The sequence below is a fragment of the Balaenoptera musculus genome, chromosome 9 (assembly GCF_009873245.2).
Source record: "Balaenoptera musculus isolate JJ_BM4_2016_0621 chromosome 9, mBalMus1.pri.v3, whole genome shotgun sequence".
NCBI lineage: Eukaryota > Metazoa > Chordata > Mammalia > Artiodactyla > Balaenopteridae > Balaenoptera > Balaenoptera musculus.
In genome coordinates this window covers 48234485-48255258 of record NC_045793.1, presented here as the reverse complement: position 1 = coordinate 48255258, position 20774 = coordinate 48234485, and the positions used below count along the sequence as shown (strand labels likewise).

Sequence of the window (20774 nt, the reverse complement as noted above, 5' to 3'; positions counted from 1 at the left end):
CAACGTTTCTACCTGAAGCAACAGAGTCGGCTCTTGAGCATCAATGTCCTGTGAGGGCGCTGCTGCAGGCCTACCTGAGCTGGAAAGAACCAGAAGAAAAGGTTGCTGTTGTAAGTCTTATTCACAGTGATGTAGCCAGAATAACTCGTCAAATTCCATCCTGGGAAAGGAGCCACCGAGCTCAACCGTCTACCTAGTGGGGGAAAAAAAATTTACCCGAGGATTAGACAAATAATAAATACAGGGTGAGCCACCTCCATCTTGGCCAGACTTCTCCCAGGGGCCAGGTCTGGCATGAAGTGATCAGAAAGGCTACAAGGGGATCGGTATAAAGGTGCTTACTGGTAGCAACTTCCAGCCTGCCCTGGCCAGTTCCACATATTCAAAATTCACCATTTAGCCAAGGGCAAGTGACATTTTAAACCTTTTTTTTTTTTTTTTTAAACCTTTTTTTTGGTTCATATCTTATGAACTATAATAAGATTTTTTTTTTAATTATTATTATTTATTTATTATTTATTTTTGGCTGTGTTGGGTCTTTGTTTCTGTGCGAGGGCTTTCTCTAGTCGCGGCAAGCGGGGACCACTCTTCATCGCGATGTGCAGGCTTCTCACTATCGCGGCCTCTCTTGTTGCGGACCACAGGCTCCAGACGCGCAGGCTCAGTAGTTGTGGCTCACGGACCTAGTTGCTCCGCGGCATGTGGGATCTTCCCAGACCAGGGCTCGAACCCGTGTCCCCTGCATTGGCAAGCGGATTCTCAACCCCTACTCCACCAGGGAAGCCCAATATTTTTTTTTAAGAAGAAAAGAAAATCACCTATCCTCAGCTCCACTCTAAAGAGTAAACCAAGGTGTTCACATGGGGCCACGTAGAAGGCCAAGGCAGGATAAAGTCACCTAACCCCGAAAGGTGGGGGGGGTGAAAGAGAAATAACAGCTAAGGAGCTCTCAGCCTGGGGGAGGCCTGTGTTCTCCACACTCTTCTTGTGGTGAAAGCAAAGGGCCTGCCACTTCCACTAAGGGAAATGCACCAGGCATGTGGGGAGTAAGGATGGCTAGGGCCGGCTGGGGAGGGTGGGGAGAGGCAGGCAGTGAGACTGTGGGTGCTCACGTGGCTACTCAGAAGGAGCCAAATAGGACAAGGGGCAGCTGTAGAGGGCAGAGGTCCTGGTTTTCTAAGGGCAGCAAAAGGACAGGGACAGGGAGGAGGAAAGAGGGAATGCTCAGAGAGGTGAGGCGCCCAGAAGTAAACAATACTAATAGCAATAGAACTAATAACAAGGGCTTTACATTACATGGTAGGTATAATTATTATCTCCACTTTACAGATGAGAAAGCTGAAGCACAGAGAGGTTAAGTAACTTGCCCAAGGTCACACAGTTAGTAAAGGAGAGCTGGGATTTAAACCCAGAAGTCGGGCTGCAGAGTTAGCTCCTGCCCCTACCCTGCTACACTGCATCTCAGCTAGAGAGTTAGTCAAAAGGTATAAGTAGCAGGGAGTGGAGGGGGAAGCAGTGATTAGGAAAGGAGTGGAGAAGGAACAGTAAACAGGTAGGAAGCAGGGTGTGGCGGGGAAGTCTGGGTGAAGAAGAGTCCTTTAGGGGGAACAAAGCAAGTGTCCCCAGTAAAAACAAAATCGTTCAAGAAAAGCTACTTAAGTCTGAGACTTATTAAGTTGGAGACTGTTTAGTAGACAGTAGGTAAGGAAGCTCCATCCTACTCATGTGCCACCAACGAAAGATGTCTTCAGTGGCGTAACAGAGCCCATGGGCCCTGGAGTGCTAATTGACATCTCTTCCCAACTCGGCATTCAGTGACAGCACAGATAGGATGCAGTAAGCCATGGTGTCAATGTGGATACTGATTTGTCCACCCTGGGCTTTGTGTGAGGATCAAATGAAAACATGCATATGACCCTTGAGCACAGAGATGGACATAAAATAAGGGCTCAGGCAAAGAGAGGGATGATTCTCATTAGCCTGTGGGCCACCCCAAGAATAGTCTAGAAGACTTTGCCTTTTTGGGGCTCAGTCCAGTTCCCCCAGGAAAGATTGTTTAACCCAACCTCTTTACCTCTTCCCCATTCTCTTCCCAATGAGATCTATCCCTCCCCACCGAAAAAAAAAAAAAGACAAAGAAAGATTTTAAGGAAAAGAAAAGGGAGATGTTTTGGGGAAAGTGGTATGTGCCTGCCCTTCCCATCCCCCACCCTTCCCTTTCCCATCTTTGCTTCCACTCTCAATTAGCCCACAGAAAGATCACCTCCAGGGCTGGGCAGCCTTTAAAACACTTCTTTTGGCCTTTTTTTTTTTATTGAGGTGTAATTGACATACAACATGACATTAGTTTCAGATATATAACATGATTGAATATTTTTATATGTTGTGAAATGATCACCACAATAAATCTAGTTAACATCCGTCATCACACACAGCTACAAATTTTTTTCTTGTGATGAGGACTTTTAAGCTCTACTCTCTTAGCAACTTTCAAATAGCAAGACAATATTATTAACTACAGTTACCATGCTATGCATTACATCCCTGGAACTTATGTCTTTTGTAGCTGGTAGTTTGTACCTAAAATACTTTGGAAATATTTTTCACAAAACTATTAATCTTCTCAAAATCCAACAGAGATCCCCCCAAAAAGGAGGGCAGAGAACCAAAGGCTGAAGCGTTGGGAATGAGTGAGATGTGAATCCCAGAGGGCTAAGTGAGCATTTGAGAAAGACAGAGAAAAATGAGAAAGGTCAAAGTAGAATGAGAAAAAGAGAAAACATATAATAGAAAGGAGCTGGAGGGAATGGACTATGGGAGATGGGGTGATTGAATCAATCTATCTCTCTGAGACCAGCACAACACAAGGTCCTCTGGCCTGCTCTGAAAATGACTCAGATGCTTACCCAGTCCTCCCTTTCTGAGCATTGTAAAGTTGTTTCTCTGCTGCCTTGTACTGACTGGGGTATACTTTCTACCTTCCCTCCTGGATCAGGGGCTATTGGGAAGCAGGGAGTTTGTCTTGTTTATTTTTATACCCCCGGGGACACAGTACGCTGATTTATACACTTAGGACATTCGATACACATTTGTTGATGAATAAATGTGAATGAATGAACTAAAACATGACACACTGGCAATGCACTAGGATTAGCTTACTTCTACAAAAACCTCCTAAGGCAGGCAGGCCTTATTAAGATCTCAAGAAATTTAGAAAAACTTTTCTCTGGCCCACAAAAAAGTGTTTCATCCTGTTTTAAATTTCCTTTAACTAAACCCCAGTAAAATAAAAGTTCTTTCAACTAAATTGATTTTTTGCATTTTCAAATGTCCCCCGTTCATCCTTCTAGAATATATTAATGGAATGTGGAAAATAAACTCCCAAGATGGAGGAGTTTCTTTCTTCCTGGAACCGTGACTCATAATACAAATGTTTAAAACAGTTGAAAAAAGGAAAAAGGTTTTCTTTGAAGCGACTTCACTTCCTACTTGCTATTTACTGTGGTTACCAGTGCTTGTGATAGTAACACTTTCAAAAAGATTAGAGTATGACCAAAGAAGGGCTTGAACCAGTTAATCAGGCACTTCATATGTGCAAAGACTTGCATCATCATCAGGATGGACAGGACACTACCAGGCCATAAGTAATAATAAATTAAGACCTAATAGCAAAATATTCTCTAAAGTTGGTGAAAAGGCAGTGTCCGGAAACATGCTAAAACTGGCCTCCTACATTCATTTTGTTTCAGAGAGTGAGGATTTATTCTAGCTGCAGAGAAAGCAAACATGCAATTACACTTACATAAAACTAAGCCAGTTAGTTTATGTTGGGGATTTTTAAAAAAATTAAAATTTCCCTTGTCTTTTTGTGAATTACTGTTTATCTCAAAAATGTTCCATTACGATATTAAGACTCATGTTCCTAAGATTCTGACAGACTTGATAAACAAAAGGGATTCAGGGGAGTGAGCTGACCATCTGTCCAGAGCTTCCTGAACTTTCAGTAAAGCGGATGAATACAATTATCCTTAATTGTGTTGTCAGGACTGCAGTTGAATACCCAGATGTACCTGATTTTGGATTAGCCATTTAAAATTCTGTTCAAAGATTTCTGACAGAACTTTAGAAAGTGACATTATACCAGATTTAATATTTTAAATGTTGTCACTCATCAGATGGTGATCTATCAGGCTTAGCACAAAAGGACAGAGATAAAACTATCTCCCTCAGAATCTTTCTTTACTACTGCTGACACCCATGACTGTGAAATGCTTGTAGGCGAGAAATCCAGGAATGGGAGGGATGTGGACAATCTCTCAGGCAGATTTCTCTGTATTCTTTGCACTTGTTCTACCAGATGTACAATTCAGAGACACCATGGCCAGCCACGTTGCCTTAATGCTTTGTTTAAGCTGTCTTACTCAGTATGCACAGGCCCTTTCTTATTTGCCCAAATCTTACCCTACACCCTCAAGTCTGGTAACATAGCACAGTGGTTCACACCTCAGGCTCTGGAGTCAGCAGAGATAGGTTTTAATTCCAGATCTGCCACTTACTACCTTTAAATGGTCCTGGGCAAGACACTTAATTTCTCTGGGCTTTAGTTTTCTCATTCGTAAAATGGGAACAGTAAGTATTCATTTTTCATTAGAGTTGCTGTAAGGATTAAAAGAGCTAATTTGTGTAAAGCATAATGCCTGAAACATAGGTCTCAAATTTAAATTCTACAAGTATTTATTGAGTGCCTATTACATACAGCTGCTGCGCCAGGTACTCGGGATATAATTACTACTAAATGTTAGCTATTTATTGATACTACGACTACGACTACTACGACTACGACTACTACTACTACTACTACTACTACTACTACTATTACTACTACTACTACTACTACTACTTACTACTACTTACTACTACTACTACTACTTTCTATCTGGATTATGCCAACCAACAGGGATAGCTTCCTTCTAAAAATTTCCAGCACGCCTACCTCAAATGTAATACTTTAGAACTTTAGTACGCATTGCCTGATTCCTTAATTGTTTCATATGTGTGCATCTGGTCACTCCAAAAGAGGACAAACTTCTTAAACAAAGGAAAATAAATTATAGCAGGCAAATTACAGAGCGCAAGCCAGAAAATCTGGGTCTTAGACCCATCTCTGCTACTATTACCTGTGTCCCCTTGGGCAAGTCATGTAAAATATTTGAGTCTCAAATTCCTCATCTGTGAATTGGCAGGGTTTGGTTATGAGTATTTAACTCCTTTTCAGCTCTAAACGAAATGATTTGCTTTGATTTACTGTGAATAAACATAATCTAAGTCATCAGTATCCATGGAAGCCAAAAGGAAGGCATATGATCCAGTTTGGTGGATTTGGATTAATGATATTTTGCCTCTTCATTTATGTCTAGTGATGTCAGCCTATGCCATTGGGCTACCATCTTTTCATGACTTTTCTACATCAAGCAAAAATGAATCTTTAAAAAAAAAAAGACTACACAGCCTCACTACATTATCACTGACTATATTATCAAAGTTTTTCATCTTTTCTTAGAAAAGAGACGGTGAAACACGGAGCCAATGTATATTTCAGACAAAGATATATGAGCAGGACTCCAATGCACCCTTAAGAGGGGAGAATATTTTGGTTTTAAATCAAACCAAAGACAAAAACGATGACAGCCTATTGACTATGAGAACGAAAGAAAAGTTGTTTTATTTTAAACTTCCATACAGAGTATATACATTTATTTTAGATCTTTAAAATGATCATTTCCCTAAAATTTCCAGTTTCAGTTCCACATTCCCATGAAATCTACCAACTTATCAGCCTCACAAGCATTAACTCTGCCTTCCCACCTGTGACTAGGGATAAACTCCGAAGCAAACACCAAGACCTCCATCCATGGATGCTCATCTCCTTCAAGAAAATGTTCCAGCAACAGACGTCCCACCCCAATCAACTTTCCCCTCTCTACTGGACTATTTCCATCATTATCTCCTACCCTCCGTAACTCTCTTCCCGACCCTTCCTGACTCCATAACTCCCTCCAGCCACCACCCCATTTCTCTGCTCCCTTTTACAAACAGCTCTGCCTATATACCATTTTATAGTTCAGGAGTGTCCTGAGGTCCAGAAAGATTACATAATTGATCCTACACAGTGATTTACCTAAGCATGAAGAAGCATTAAGAGCAGAGGCACGTTATAATTTTTAGTCTCTGATGACATCAAAAGATACTTTTTTGTATTAATAATAGAAAAACCCACAAACTCTAAATAAAAGCCATCAGCAAACACTAATATTTAGAGAGCAATTTACAGGTTATAAAGAGTTTTCACATGCATTTCCTCATATGATTCTTTTAACATCCCTGAGACTTGGGTGGGTTGTTTTTTCTCCATCTTATTAATGAGGAAACTGAGTCCTAGGATGTTCAGGCAAAGGGGCCCAGCACAGTGGCTGTGAGCTTAGACTTTGGAATGAAGCTGTCTGGGTGTGAATCCTGCATCTACCAGCTGGTGCCTGTATGACTCTGGCAAGTAACTTCATCTCCTTCTGCTTTAGTTTTCTTGTGTGTAAAACGGGTGCACTTCCTGGCTTGCTGCGATGCTAAAATGATTTTTATATCAAATGCTTGGAAGCAGTAACTGACACGTAGTAACCAATTGCAGACAGGCCCTATACTAGTTTTACAAATAGATGTGCAGGGACTCAACCACTGGTTAATCTGACCCTGATGAACTTTCATTTTAGCTCTAAACTCTGATACTATATGACACCAAATCATTAATATTTGAAATAAAACAATTGAATAAAATACCAGAATGTATTTTGGATCCTGTGAGACAACTGCTAAAAAAAACCCCGACTGTTGAAGCTACACCAGTGGTTTCTGATTTAAACTTACCTTCTGCAAACTTCCCAGCTTCAATATAAGGAGTTAGGAATAATGGCTGTCCTGGATCTCCTTTAAGTGGTGTGGAAACATGGGCTTTTCTGTATAAGGAGTGAAACAGCCCATCACCACCAGGGCTGAGCACCACCAGGGCCAGCAAAGCAAGCGCCTTCCACATGGCACCAACCATTCTGTCTAGACCTAGGATGGAAACAATAACATTCCACAAATAAATACAGAGTAAATATGTACCGAGCCCCTTTACACGCAAGACATTCATTTAGTTACTCAAAGAAAAATATATATAAAGCTCTTTGCTAAGTACCTTAGATACAACCTAAATAAGATAGACCCAAAAAAAAAAAAAAAAAGATAGACCCAATCCTTGCTCACCCTGAAATTAACAGTCTAATGGAAGGCTATTCAAGGGATTTACAACACAACTAAAGAAACAATTTATATTTCTAAAACTGTGGTCTGGAAAGTAAATTTGATGAAGGATTACATGAAGCATCAAGACAACAGGGACTCTGTAAATAGATCATGAAATGAGTGGGAGAGACAGTCATCTGCTACAGGCAGGACTGAGAACACATTTCAGGCCAAGAGAACCTAGGAAGGCCTTACCAAGGTCGGAGGCGAATAAAAGGTGGGTGGAACTCAGCTAGGCAGAAGAAATGGGGAAGGCATCATTGGTGGGAGGCAGAGCTTGAGAAAAGGTGAGACCTGAGTTGTCCCTGGGCATTTTGCACGTGATTTCTGGTCACCTTTCTATCTCTGACAAATCACTAAATTTTGCATCCAAGAACAAAAAAGGAAGAAAGAGGAGAGGGAGGGTCCTACAACAATTTTTAGGCCCCTGCCCCTCTAGCTAGCTGACAAATGAACTCAAGAGTTAGACTTCACACTTTATTAACACAAAGCTTTCCAAGGATCTTCCAGTCTGATGTTTGCTTAGAGTATTCATCTGAGCTGATAATAATAATGGCGTAAAATTGTACGGTGATTTCTCTAAACTTGTAAACACATAAATTGTATTTACAATGGGCTTTCCCATGTATTTTTAGCTGATTTGAACATCCTAATAAATCAAGCAGGAAAGCGAGGATTATTATCATCAGTCTTAGACAAAGAAAACTTGACTCAAAGGAGTGCCTTATCCATGGACATCAAAGTAGAGAAATAGGAGTTAGTATGCAACCAGGGCCGGGACCAGGGTAAGGTGAGTCTGGTGCAGATGCAGGGTGGGAACTCGTTTTTTTTAAAATTTTGAGATTTTGTCTATCGTGGGGTTTTTTTTGCACTGTTTTTGATTTTTTCAAATATTGCATTAAAATACTATTTATCTTGATTACTGAGTTTTTTGGCACTCTTAAATTTTATATCCAAGGCAGGTACCTCACTTGCTTCCCCTTAATCCTGACTCTGCTAAGTATTATAATGCCTACATCAGTGCTATTACATTACTCTGCACTGCTGCTAGTTAAATACTCTGCTCACTCAGATTTCTGGATGCAAAAAGAAATATACAATTTATGCAAATATAATGCCCACTTTTGACTGTTCAGTGCTTTAAAATACAAAGCCACTAAAATACCTTAAAAACTCAAAATGTGTAGAAATCTATTAATCACATGCTTATCACAACCCAACTTGGCATAATAGGAAAACATTGCTTGTAGCAAATTTAAAAAGCTTTTCAGCCACATTTCCCCAATAAGATAAAAGTTTATAATTATAATTTGATTGAATACATAATCCTTGTCAAGTCTTTCATGGTTAACTTAATAGAACCCCCCAGACTTAATGTAAACAAGCCCAACCAAATAGAGTATGTAGCTAAAAAATGCTTTTCTCTATTATTTACTACAATAAGGAACAAAATGAATTTAGAAACTAAATTTAGGTTCCCAAGAAGCCCAAGGGTAATTTAATGATCACTATGGCACTGATAATACATTTTTTTAAATTATGAAAACTTGTTACGCTAACGTTTTACAAACAGCTACTTTCAAGGAATGCTTGAATCAACAATCTTACTCTCTAACAGGTTCGCAGGGAAAAAAAAAAATCTGTGGTATTAAAAACATATTGGAAGAAGCTCTTCCATTAAGAGGTTTTTTCCCGTGGGCAGAAACAAGAAACTAATCATACCATCTAATTTCTCAATCTTTCTGCTGCAAACATCCAGCCCCCGTTAATGGAAGTCATTAATATTTAAACAACCAGGGTAGTTACAGCACTTCTTCTGTAACCAGATGTTGACTCAAGGATGTTAAAGACAGAAAGGTAAAACCAGTCTCGTTTCAACTGACATAAATCTAACACATGAAAGTAAGAGTTGGGTCAATTTAGGAGCTCCCATTGACATTTAATCAAATAACTATTAGAGTCATGGTTTCCCATGTAGGTGAATTAAAGCAACAACATACTTCATTTCACTGTTTCATTTAATGGTCAGAATTCCTGAACCGCGCTTAGCTGTCATCTCTCTTAATGAGAACGAAAGCCATGTCATGAACGGAGAAGTGTTTTTTTTTTTTTTTTAACATCTTTTACAAATGTTTTTGCCTACCCTAAGTTAGCCAGAATCTTTTTATTTATTGAACATTTATTGAGTACTTTCTAAACTAATAAACCCTGTACTGGAAGTTATTGCCCACAGAGAGTGAAAAAAAAATTATTAACCCTACACTGTATCACGTGTCTACTTGAAGTGATATGAAAACATTCGTGCTATTTCCAGTTCAAATACATCCTACTGAAGGATTCAGGCAAACTGTTCCTCTTAATAAATGTTCAGAAACAGAATAAAATCTAGGCAGATACAAAACAATATTGGCAGAATTAAATAAGCTAAAGGTCAAAACCATGTGATTCACTAAAACTGTCTTACGAAGCCTTAAATATTACAATTGGAAATCATGTGTCTAATGTAAATTTTTTTGATATAAAAAAGCTATTTATCACAGTGTTATTTAGAATAATAAAAACTGTCAACAATGTAAACAATTTAAGATAAGTAAGTTACTGTACATCAAAAAGATGGAATTATATACAGCAATTAAAATGACTCTACTGAGAATGTTTTGGAAAATATACTAAGATATTGGGTAAAGAAAAGCAGACTATTAAAATAGTTGTATGGTATTTTCTCCTTATTTAATACACTTAAGAATTTCTAAATTTTCTACAATAATTAATCTTATAATTAGAAGAAAATTATTTTCGGTTTTGCTTTTTTATCACACAGTGAAGCAACTGGTAGGCATGGCTTGTTCCTTATTCCTTATTACTACCTGGTTATGACCTCTCGCGTTTCCTAGGAGTAAGAGTTCCGTTGGTTCTTTTAGAATAAGTTCTGCTCTCACTAACATTCTGTGAAGATGTGTCCTGATCTCCTAAAACCACAGAACCTCAGAGACTCGAAGTAAAGTTTGTCTTTGGTGAATTAGAAGGCTCTACACTAATGTGAGATGTTGTTCTAATAATAATTCCTCTTATTATATTTATATTTAGTTCTGCCTGGAGTAGAGTCCATAACGAATGTGCATATAATTGGTACTAAGCAAATATTTGTTGAACTGGTGGGTCTAAATAGTGAATCATGATATGTTAGACATATGGGCGATAGTAGATGTTCATATGGTTCAGTTCCTTCATCTCACAGACTAGACAACCGGACAACTAGAGAAGTAAGCAAGTAACTTGTAAGTAAGATTACACCACTGGTGAGCAGTGAGACCAAGACTCAAAGCCAGGACTCACTTATGGCTCTAAATCTAATCTGCTTTCCACTCTCCCATCTTTGGTTATGATTATATATATTCAAATATTTTGACTCTTATTGTCTCAGTAGATAGTAACAGTGTGTTATAGTCCTAAACCCCTTTCATTAGATCATTAGAGCATGCAGTAAAAAAATAAATAAACACATGAATATACAGAAACATTAATAAGTAAGTCTTTCTAGAGAAATTTGGGTTTTAGAAACGATTTGTACTAATCCAGGTTCTAACACGACTCATTCACTGAACCTTGGGCAGGACACTGACTTTTCTGGGTCCTGGTCAATGTGTTAAAACCAATGGTTAGATTTCCAGGAACTGTGAGAGCCAGCTGTTCAACACAGCCATTGTTTAAAATTAAACTATAAAAGCTTACCATTAAATAAGTTATATTAAAAACATAAGTAATAAATACTCAAAACTCATCACTTCTTAACTATTTTACTACATTTTACTGTCATCTATGCTCTGGAGTTATATTTTTCATATTTGTCTAATGGACAGATTATATAATGGTTTGCTACTGTGCATTCCTTTCCAACTTGGTGTTCAGTAACACCTCGTAGCTTGAAATCAGCCATGGTGGGAGTATTTACACCACAGAAATCAGAGACACCACAAATCAGGGCTTCCCCTGCCCACCCTACCCCAGGGAACTAGATGTTCAACATTTACCTGCTCATGTGAGTCTCACGTTCCTTATTTGAAAAATGGGCTGGAAACTACGTTCCATCAACTCACACCCCAATCTAATGGAAATGATCAGAAGACACAAAAGGAGAAAATCTGCCAAGCTGTCATCCGTGTGTAGAGGCAACCAGTAACACGCCCAGATAGGCAAGGCTTCGAGAAAAGAAACCTGAAAAAGCCACTGGAAAGTGTGTGTTCTACCAGTGAAAAAAAGAATCGGAAACAAAAACTCCAGAATGAGGACAAAGAAACAAAGAGCAACCGTGTCAAGCAGCCCTATGTTTTCCTCTTCTCTCCTTCCCACGTCTCCATTTTACATTATAGATTATTCCAAACAAAGGATAAAAATCGTTCACGTAATAAATGTCATAGCTGCAATTAAAACAATTATTTGGAGTCCCCTCACATATTTAACCAGCTTTAATAGCTCCCAACATAAGACAAACATTCCCCTGGACAAACAAACAAAAAACAGGCCAACCAGTAACAGACGTTTCCATGAAATCTGTAATTAAAGAAAGGGACAAGAAAGTGATCCCTCTATTCAAAAAAGACTCAGTCACCTCACAAGATTATTCAGGCATATCCAAAGCATTTGAATCCCGTAATGAAGGGCTATTGTGCAACCGTGAATTAAATACCAACCCAAATCCCAAGTCTAGCTATTTTTGTTAAAGGATTTCCATGCCAACAAATGGTAAAAGAAAACCTTTATTTAGAAGGATCCAGTATTCATTTTCCTTAGGACATCATTTTAATTTCTAAAATTGATATTTGAAGCACTCTTTTCCCAGAAAGGACATAGTACATGACACAAGGTGATGGGCAACCTTTGGCTGAAGCATCACTGAGACTTACATGCCTATCTCCCTGCCACAGGCTACCCCTCTGGCATCAGACAGTGGTGTCTAATCTTGCTAGTTGAGTTAGTCATCCCTATCTCTGCCACCATATCCTTGGGCTCACAGTAAAGGGAAACAAACTCGAGTTATGTGGCAGGTAGAGAATAAAAAGAATCAGGAAGAAGAGGAAATAATACCATCTGACACTATAGTAGGGAGCTTACCTTGAAATCTCACTCCAACCAGAAGGAAAATTTGCATGGGGGTAGGAAGTACAAAGTAGACATGTCCCAAAATGTTAATAACAGCTTTGAAACAGAAAGACCATCCCCATGATCCAAGGCATCCTCATGATAATGATACCAGTAAAAGCTACCAATAATTGAATGCACTCCAGGTACATGAACTGTGCTAACTGCTTTATATTTTTATTTCTAATCTTTACCAGGTAGGTACTATTATCACCCCATTTTACAGACGAGAAATTGATCCTCAGAGAATTTAAGTTACTCGCCCAGGGTCACACAGCTAAAAAGCAGTAGAGCAACGAATTGAGGCCAGTACCAATCAATTTTCAAAGACCATTCTATAGTCCCACGCCAGCATCTCCCAAAATGTGCTATGTGTGCCACGGGCTTATCTCCCTCTTGAGGTAAGTTTGGAAATACAACATACAAAAATAAAATTTTTGCCAGAAGGTAAATGAGGATGAGGGAAGATTCTTTCCCCATGTTTCAGAGGGAACATGGCGCCACCAGCACATTGATTTTGGACTTCCAGCCTGCAGAAGTCTGAGACAATAAATTTGTGATGTTTTAAGCCACCCGGTTTGTGGTACTTTGCTATAGCAGCCCTAGAAAACTAATACGTGGATAGTTGGGAAGACTGTGGAAGGAGTCAAGGTGGAGGGGATTACAAAGAGAGGAACTTAAACAGTTCTACTTAGTTATTATTTAGCATCCAAGTGAAAATTCTGAGAGGTCAACAATAAAATGGGAAAGGGAAGCTAAATTGATTTTGTATCTAAGACATGTCTGGCATTCTGGTAAGCCAGGATTTCCCACAGAATCCTTTATGGAATACTAGTTCAGCAATATATAATTAGATTTTATAAGAACAAAACTTTGGGAAAATCTGGGCTAAACAAACTTAAAAGGGTTTCTTGGTTACAGAATGAACATTTCCGAGCCTTTCACTTGCTAATGGATAGCATGTGTTTATTTGACTGTGTCACTATCCTTAGGCCCTAAGTTCCGAGATTTATATAAGACATACTCAGATGAAGAAACTAAATCCTAGGTTGACTAGTTTCTCAAGCACTAGGTTTAACTTTCTCAAGCCCCCGACTCAACCACTAGATAGTAAAGCTCGAATTTGAAGCCAGATCTAAAGATTCCAAAGTCCATGTATTTTTCATATATCGTTATATAAATGACATAATGCAACAAAATCTGCCTCCCTGCAACTTTTGACAAAAGCAGAATTCTGGGTAAACTGGATTATCTTGGCAGGCCATTTGCAAGATTTATTGGTGCTGAAATTGCAAGTGATTTAAGGGCACATTTATTTGCAAAGAAGTGAAACTCACATGACCAGAGACTGCTTCAAAATGAATTTCTAGCTTCCTTCTGTTTTGAAAATAATTTGAGGGGATGGATGAAGCCCTCAGTCCTCATGGCAAAAGAAATGTCTTCCACTGAGCAATTCCTTATTTTTGCTGAAGTAAATGTAGCCCCATTCTTTTTAAAATGATCCTCCTTTTTGCTATCTACTATGACTAAATTTCCCATACAAAAAATCAGGATACACAGTGTGGCAAATACAAGGATAAGACTGGGTATAATGGATAAGAATATTTTATATGAGGATGATCCTGGGAAATCCTTGCATGTTGTCACCTTAACCAGGTGACAGGTAACTCCTCCTTGATTCCAAAAGAGATAATGTTGTCATTGGGAGTAATCTCCATGCAACACTCCCTTAGATTATTCCAGTGCTTCCCACATCTCTTCTCTACACATAGTCTCATTGGATCTTCGCCACCACTCTTGAAAGGAGTTAATGCAGCTCTTCAACAGAGGCCCAGGTGGATGGAGGAACTTCCCAAGTAATGACATTCTAGTCAGTAGCAGAGCTGGGACAGACTCCAAGTTCACTGAACCAGTTATTCATTCGATAAACAAATATATTTTAGCTCTTACTATGTGCTAGACTCCAATGCAGGCACAGAAAACAAGAGAGCAAAGTGTCTGCCTTCATGAAGCTTCCCATATAATGGAGACAAGAGAGAGAAAATCTATTAAGAACATCAAAGCAGGGTGAACGGTTACAGAGGGATGGGGTCAAGGAGTGATATTATTTTAGATTGGGTGGTCAGGGAAGGCCCCTCTGAGATGGTGACAGGTGAGCAGATCTGAAGGTATTAGAGAATTTCAAGTGACTATATAGGGAGAAGAGAGTTCCGGGCTGGAGTAAGGAAAAAGAGGAACATAATATGTAAACAAGTGGGACAATGGGAAAAGCAGAAGATTGATGGAGTGAAACAAGCAAGTAAACAAATAAAAAAGAGAGCTTTTCTCTAGCTCACTTTAAAAAGAAATCAGCAGAGGACTGAAGGTGTGATCTTCAGGAGAATTAATGAAGTGATTGTTAAACTCAGCCTTAGGGGGTGCCATTTCTGAGAGGATTTGACTCTTCCTGCAGAGTTAAAGAAGTTGAGTGACACAGACATAGAGAACAGACTTGTGGTTGCCAAGAGTAAGGGGGGTTGGGAGAGGGATGGATTGGGGGTGTGCGATTAGCAAATGCAAACTATTATATATAGAATGGATAAACAACAAGGTCCAACTGTATAGCACAGGGAACTATATTCAACATCCTGTGATAAGCCATAATGGAAAGGAATATGAAAAAGAATGTATATATATGTATAACTGAATCACTTTGCTGTACAGCAGAAATTAACACAACATTGTAAATCAACTATATTTCAATAAAATAAATTTAAAAAAAAAGAAGTTGAGTGAAAATAAGATAGGGCCAGAGGGTAGATACCCCACCAATAATAACCAATTGAGCAATTTTGGTTTGAGCTTTCCTCTGAATTACCTACCAAACCAGAGGGATGAAATGAAGGAACCCACATGTGCAAACACCTGACATAATGCCTGGCACACAGTCAGTAAGTATTTGGGAAGGTAGTACAGTCCAATGGGAGGAGCAGAAAGAATTTAGACACAGCTTCAAATGTGGCTCTGTCACTTAAAAACTCTGTACCACTTGACAAAGTACTTTTATACTGAGTGGACCCACACTACCGCTCATTGTTATGGTGACAATGATATCGTACGTATATAAACTCATACCAGGTATAGCAGAGAGATGAAAGACAGTCCCTGCCCTCACCTTCTAACTGAGACCTTAGAACGGTCCCTGACCACAGAAGAGATGCTAATTAAATCTAATTTCCTTTGCCTTGTCAGTGAATTATTATAAGATGGGTTTACAGACCTGAATATTTATTCAACACACAGAGCATATATGAAAATATTAATATAAAAAGGGGGAGGGGAGTTTTGGTTGCTAAATATTTGGATAAAGGCTTGGTGACCATGCATTCAGAATGTGTCCCACCTGAGGTTTCATTTGGAAAATATGGCCACCATCACGATAGGTTGTTATGGTTCCCAGATTAAGTAGGCACTGCCTTCTGAAAAGATAGACAAATTCATTAAATTACCTGGCTTCCTGATATTTGGAAATGGTTGACATGGATAAAGCTCTGTGTACTCTAGAAGTCCAAGATAAAAAATATTTCACTTTCCCTCTTTCCTGCCCTCTGCCACCTGATTCTCCATCCTCTTTTCACACCCTACCCGCCCCCTCTGCCCCGTGCCTCCTACAGTGGGAGCAGGAAAGACTCCACTCCAGTCATATGGGTACATTTTTTAGTTTGTTATAAGTTATCAAGGAGAACTGAGGCTACAATAACGTCGTAGATAGAACCATCATTAATATACAAACTGACAATTAACACGTATTTTTTTTTTCTGTTTCAAGAACTCTATATATTCAGATTTTCCTCAAGGTCCTGCCCTTTTTTTCTCCTTCTGTACATTCTCATTCAACCATCCCTTGATCACTAATAGCTAGTCCAGAATTTTGTTCCTGACCTTGCTGTTGGGCTCCCCACACTCAGAAGGCTCCTTCACATGGGTACCCAGTTGGTTCCTCAAACCCATCGAGTCTTATAACAAAACATCAACATCCCCCCTGAACTTCCCCCTCCTCTAACTTCCTGATTCTTAATGACACCCAAGGCTCTAAAGCCAAGTCCTCATGTTAAGTCATTCACAAAGTCCCACCTTTCTTCCTCTTTTTTTCCCTTTTGGTTCACAAGTCAACCCTCACTTGCCCTGGGGACATTTGCAAAGCCTCCTAACTTGTCTCTCAGACTTCAGGTCCTCTCCACACCCATTCAGCCTAACACTGATGCCGAAGTGAGCTTTCTAAAGCACAAGACACTTCCCTCCTCAAATGCCTTCAATGGTTCCCAACTGCAACCAGAATAAAGTATAAACTTCCTGCCATGAAATTCAATGTCTTCCACAATGTGACTCTGGCATAACTTTCCAGAGCAAAGTGATACGACCCCTTCATAAACTCTATGTTCCAGCCAAATCAAACCCTTTTGTGTTCCCTAACTTTACTCTGCCTTCTATGTCTTTACAGGTAAGCATAGATCCAGGCAAATAGTAGGCACTAAATCAATATCAGCTGAATGATAATAGAATTTAGGTGGGAGTATACAGTACACTGTAAAATTCTTTCAACTTTTCTGAATGTTTGAAAATTCTCATAATCAAACATCAGTAAAAATATTAGTCCATTTAGGATGAAAGAATGAATCTCTTGGGAGGTGGGTTATCCTCCCCAGATACAGGTACAAGAAGATATGTCAAGGGGTCTTTCTGAAAGATGAGTAACAGAATATGAAGTCGCAAAAGGGAAAGGAGGAAGAGCTAGCCCCCGGATGCCTACATAAATATTTTGGCCAGTAAGCAACCTTAGCAATTTAAAGACAGCCACTAACTAGAATCAAAACACAAAGAGAAGGTTAAGAGGTAAGACCTAAGGATACTGGAGAGATGTGATGCTAAGAATTTGCTTTTTCGGGCTAATGGATCTAAGGACATCAAGACTTATTACCACCACCCCGATCTTGCTCCCCAGATTCTAAGGTTAAAGCAGTAAAAGAAAAGCATGTGGTTTCATGTCCAAGGCAGTACCTGCAATATCTTCAAGGGAGAGGAATCTCAATATTCTGGTTTTGGTTCAGTTATACTCAGGAGCATAGGTTTTATGAAGAAAGCACTTGATCACTGTCTTGTGAAGTGAGTCTATTGCTTAAAGCTTTGAACTTGCAACTAGATAGCATGAAAGTTCAAACTCCATCACTGGTTTCGACCAAGTACAGTTCTCAGCCCTCTGTCCAGGTTACCCCTCTCCCGAATCAATGTAGATATTAATGATTTGTTCTTTTAGAACAAATTCTAGAGGAACCTTTCTAATTATGGGAAACTTGTCCTTCTTAAGTTCTTTTAAAATGTTCTTAGTTCAGTTCCTGAAAACCCCACATCATTAAAACCGCTGGGAACGTTAAACAAAAATAATCATGTTTGCTCTTTAAAATGAACTATACTTCCTATTAAGAATGGGTCATTACCTCTTTACCTTGGGTATTTGGGAAAAGATAAAGGGGTATCTGATGTTAGTTGGGGCAGTAACTAAGCTCTGCCTCTCTTATTGTCTTAGTTTCATGCACACCAGGGTAATATTCAACACAATTTTTCTTCTAAAAATCATACACTTTCCAAAACAAAAACAGTCATTAACAAAATACTGTTATGCTGTTTGCATTTTGGTTTTTTTTTTTCTCCCCCCAAGGGGAGTGAACTGATAAGCCCAGTGGACTTCCTAAACACTCTTCTAAGTCATTTGAACTGCCTGTCAGTCAAAGCCCACTTATTTCTCAGGCTATAAAATCAGTCTAATAGAACCCCACTGTAAATTGGTTTATAAGCTGGACTCATATATATTGTTGGGCCAATTATGTCCCTCCAAAAGAACCAACATCTATAAAAGAAGAATAACACAGCTTCTTGCTAAGAACACTTGCATTACATTATAAAGGGCTTCCACTGGACTTAGATTAGCCTGCAGTACAATTCTAGAAAGCCCAATCAGCTAAGGGGTTTTGACAACTTTTCAGACTTTCATATGCCAGCAAAGCCAGTGCACTACTTTTCCAAAAGCGTTCCAATTCCTATTTTGAACAGCTTTCTTAAAAGTTATTTTTCAAGTTACTAAAATGCTCCTTGGATTTTTTTTTTCTCCTTACATCTCTGTTCTTCCTCATCCCTCACCAAAAAAAGTAAAAAGCAGTTGTACAAGTATCTTTCAAATGGGGAGACTGAAGCTTAGTAAGCTTAAATAATTTGTTCAAGGTCACCAACTAGCCAAAGGCAGAGCTAGGATTCAAATCCATACATATGCCAAAGCAGCTTTTTTTTCAGGACACCAAGCTGACCTGAAAGGCACTGGATGTTTCCATTTACACACATCTCTACATGTTCCTCTGGCTCCTAAGAATTCCCCTGCAAGGACCTAATCCACTTGGCAGAAAGCTGCTTCCACCTGTGCCATGCCCCTGGTTTTCTCCTAATCCTACATTCCGGGAAAAATAGCCTTTTCGTGTGCCTTCCTTCACTCAAGCTAAGTCTCCTTTTGTGGGACACGCACTAATTAAAGGCATTTTCCGCCTTCCTCCACAGCACCCACGAAATAAAACATCCCAAAGAGACTCGCTTAAGGAGAAGGAGGACGTGTCCGAGGCCCACCCCTCGCACTGAGAGTGACGGTGGACCACACAGCTTCGCGCTTCCCTGGAGGGGCGCCTGGCCTGGAAGAAGCCCGGGGGCGACCTCCTCAGATTGTGCCAGAGGCCTTCGGGAGCACTTTCCGGGCTGGGCGCACACAGAGCAGAATACCAAGCTTCCCCAGGACTCCGATTTGGAAACTACTAGCCGGCCCAAACCACCTGACCCCAATCTCACCCCACCGGGCTTTCTTCCTCTTCGGTGCTGAAGGCTTCTGAGACCGCCCTCCTTGCGCTCCGTGCGTCCGGGGACCAGTGACCCCTGCGGAGCCGCGCACTTACGCAGGGCACACGGCGCTCCTCCCTGCCTCGCGGTGCGCGGAGACCTGGTCCCGCCGGGTTCCCGAGTCCGGAAAGAGTGAGGCGGCCTCCCCTCGTCGCCCCTCGCAGTCACGCGTACCCTGCAGACCGTGAGTTTTTGAGTGCTCCTCTCAGGAGGAGGAGACCCACGTGACCTAGACCTACGGAGCCAAAGGTACGTCCCCACCTGTCTCTCCCCGCGACCTGGCCGCGCCGGGTCAGCGCTTTCCGTCGTGGAAGAAGCCAGCAGTCGCAGAGTGAAATCTTAAAAATGAACAGAGAAAGACTGACCACGGTGCAGCTCCGTTTGGTTTGTTTGTTCCTTTGTGTTCCTTTTGATTTTCTCGCCTGCTTTTTTGAAGCTGCTATCTTAGAATTTCCACCGTATTTTGAAATAATGTCCCCACGCCCGTGCTTGCAAGCCTGGTGTTTGCATCTGGAAGCAGAGTGGTGTTTTACTCCCCCCGTTTAAAAGGCCCACATGCATTCCTGGATAGTTATTACACATGGTAATGGCGCTAACACTGGGGAGACAGAGCCAGTACTGTGTCCAGTGCGTTCTCTGCATTACTGCATCGGAATATTAGAGCAACGCGATGTGTTCTGTGCTATAACTATCCCCACTTTGCAGGCGGGAAACTGGGACTTAGAGAGGTTAAGGAGCCCATTCAGGGTCATCTCTTGTAAGTGACCTACCTGAGTAGGTAGTATTAACCACCACCAGGTGCTGGCCACTAAGCCAGACACTGGAGGAAGACAGACTTGTTTAAGAAAAAAGAAACAACAGACCCAAAATGGGGTCTCTTGTGCTAAGCCCCTGTCACCAAACCAAGACCTAATACCTAACCTGATTGCAATTCCAACCTTCCCTATTAACATAATCTTAACCAGTCAGTCTGAAATTTCCTGGTCAGCACCAGTGAGGTAATTCACCTGATGGACCCTTTGTCCCCCAAAAGAAGGCGACGTTGCCTGAAATAGCCTAAAATAATTCTTTTTCTTTCATTTATGACTTCCTGTCCCACCCCCACCCCCACCCCCACCTTTAAAAACCTTTCCTTTTCTGCAGCTATTTGGGACTCCTTTCTATTTGCTAGATGGGATTCAGATGGGATTCTACCCAGTTCACGATTTAACAAAGCCAATTAGATCTTCAAATTTACTTGATTGAATTTTGTTTTTTAAGACTAAAAAGGTAAGGAGATTGCAAGAGCAAGGGGATAAGACAAAATACAGGAGTGTCATCATTCCCATATCTAAGTCCCCAACAGGTCCCGTGGTTCAGAGAAGGCACAGTTATTAGAGCGTCCC

At 40.3% G+C, this 20774-nt stretch overlaps 1 protein-coding gene across 4 annotated transcripts in view; it reads right to left on the bottom strand.

Moving 5' to 3' along the window:
- The window catches only part of CPVL (carboxypeptidase vitellogenic like), a 137390-nt gene extending 117777 nt beyond the window's left edge, over nt 1–19613 (bottom strand). The window contains exons 1-4 of one of the 4 annotated variants that reach the window (XM_036863182.1): nt 19342–19612; nt 15860–15935; nt 6919–7107; nt 75–193 (exon numbers count right to left, since the gene is read on the bottom strand). In XM_036863182.1, the coding sequence (XP_036719077.1) occupies nt 75–193; nt 6919–7096 (297 nt within the window). In that variant the 5' untranslated portion in view covers nt 7097–7107; nt 15860–15935; nt 19342–19612. Of the gene's footprint in view, nt 1–74; nt 194–6918; nt 7108–15859; nt 15936–19341 lie in introns of all 4 variants that reach the window. The other 3 variants (XM_036863184.1, XM_036863181.1, XM_036863183.1) reach the window with 3 other exon arrangements.
- Between the last annotated feature and the right edge of the window lie 1161 nt (nt 19614–20774).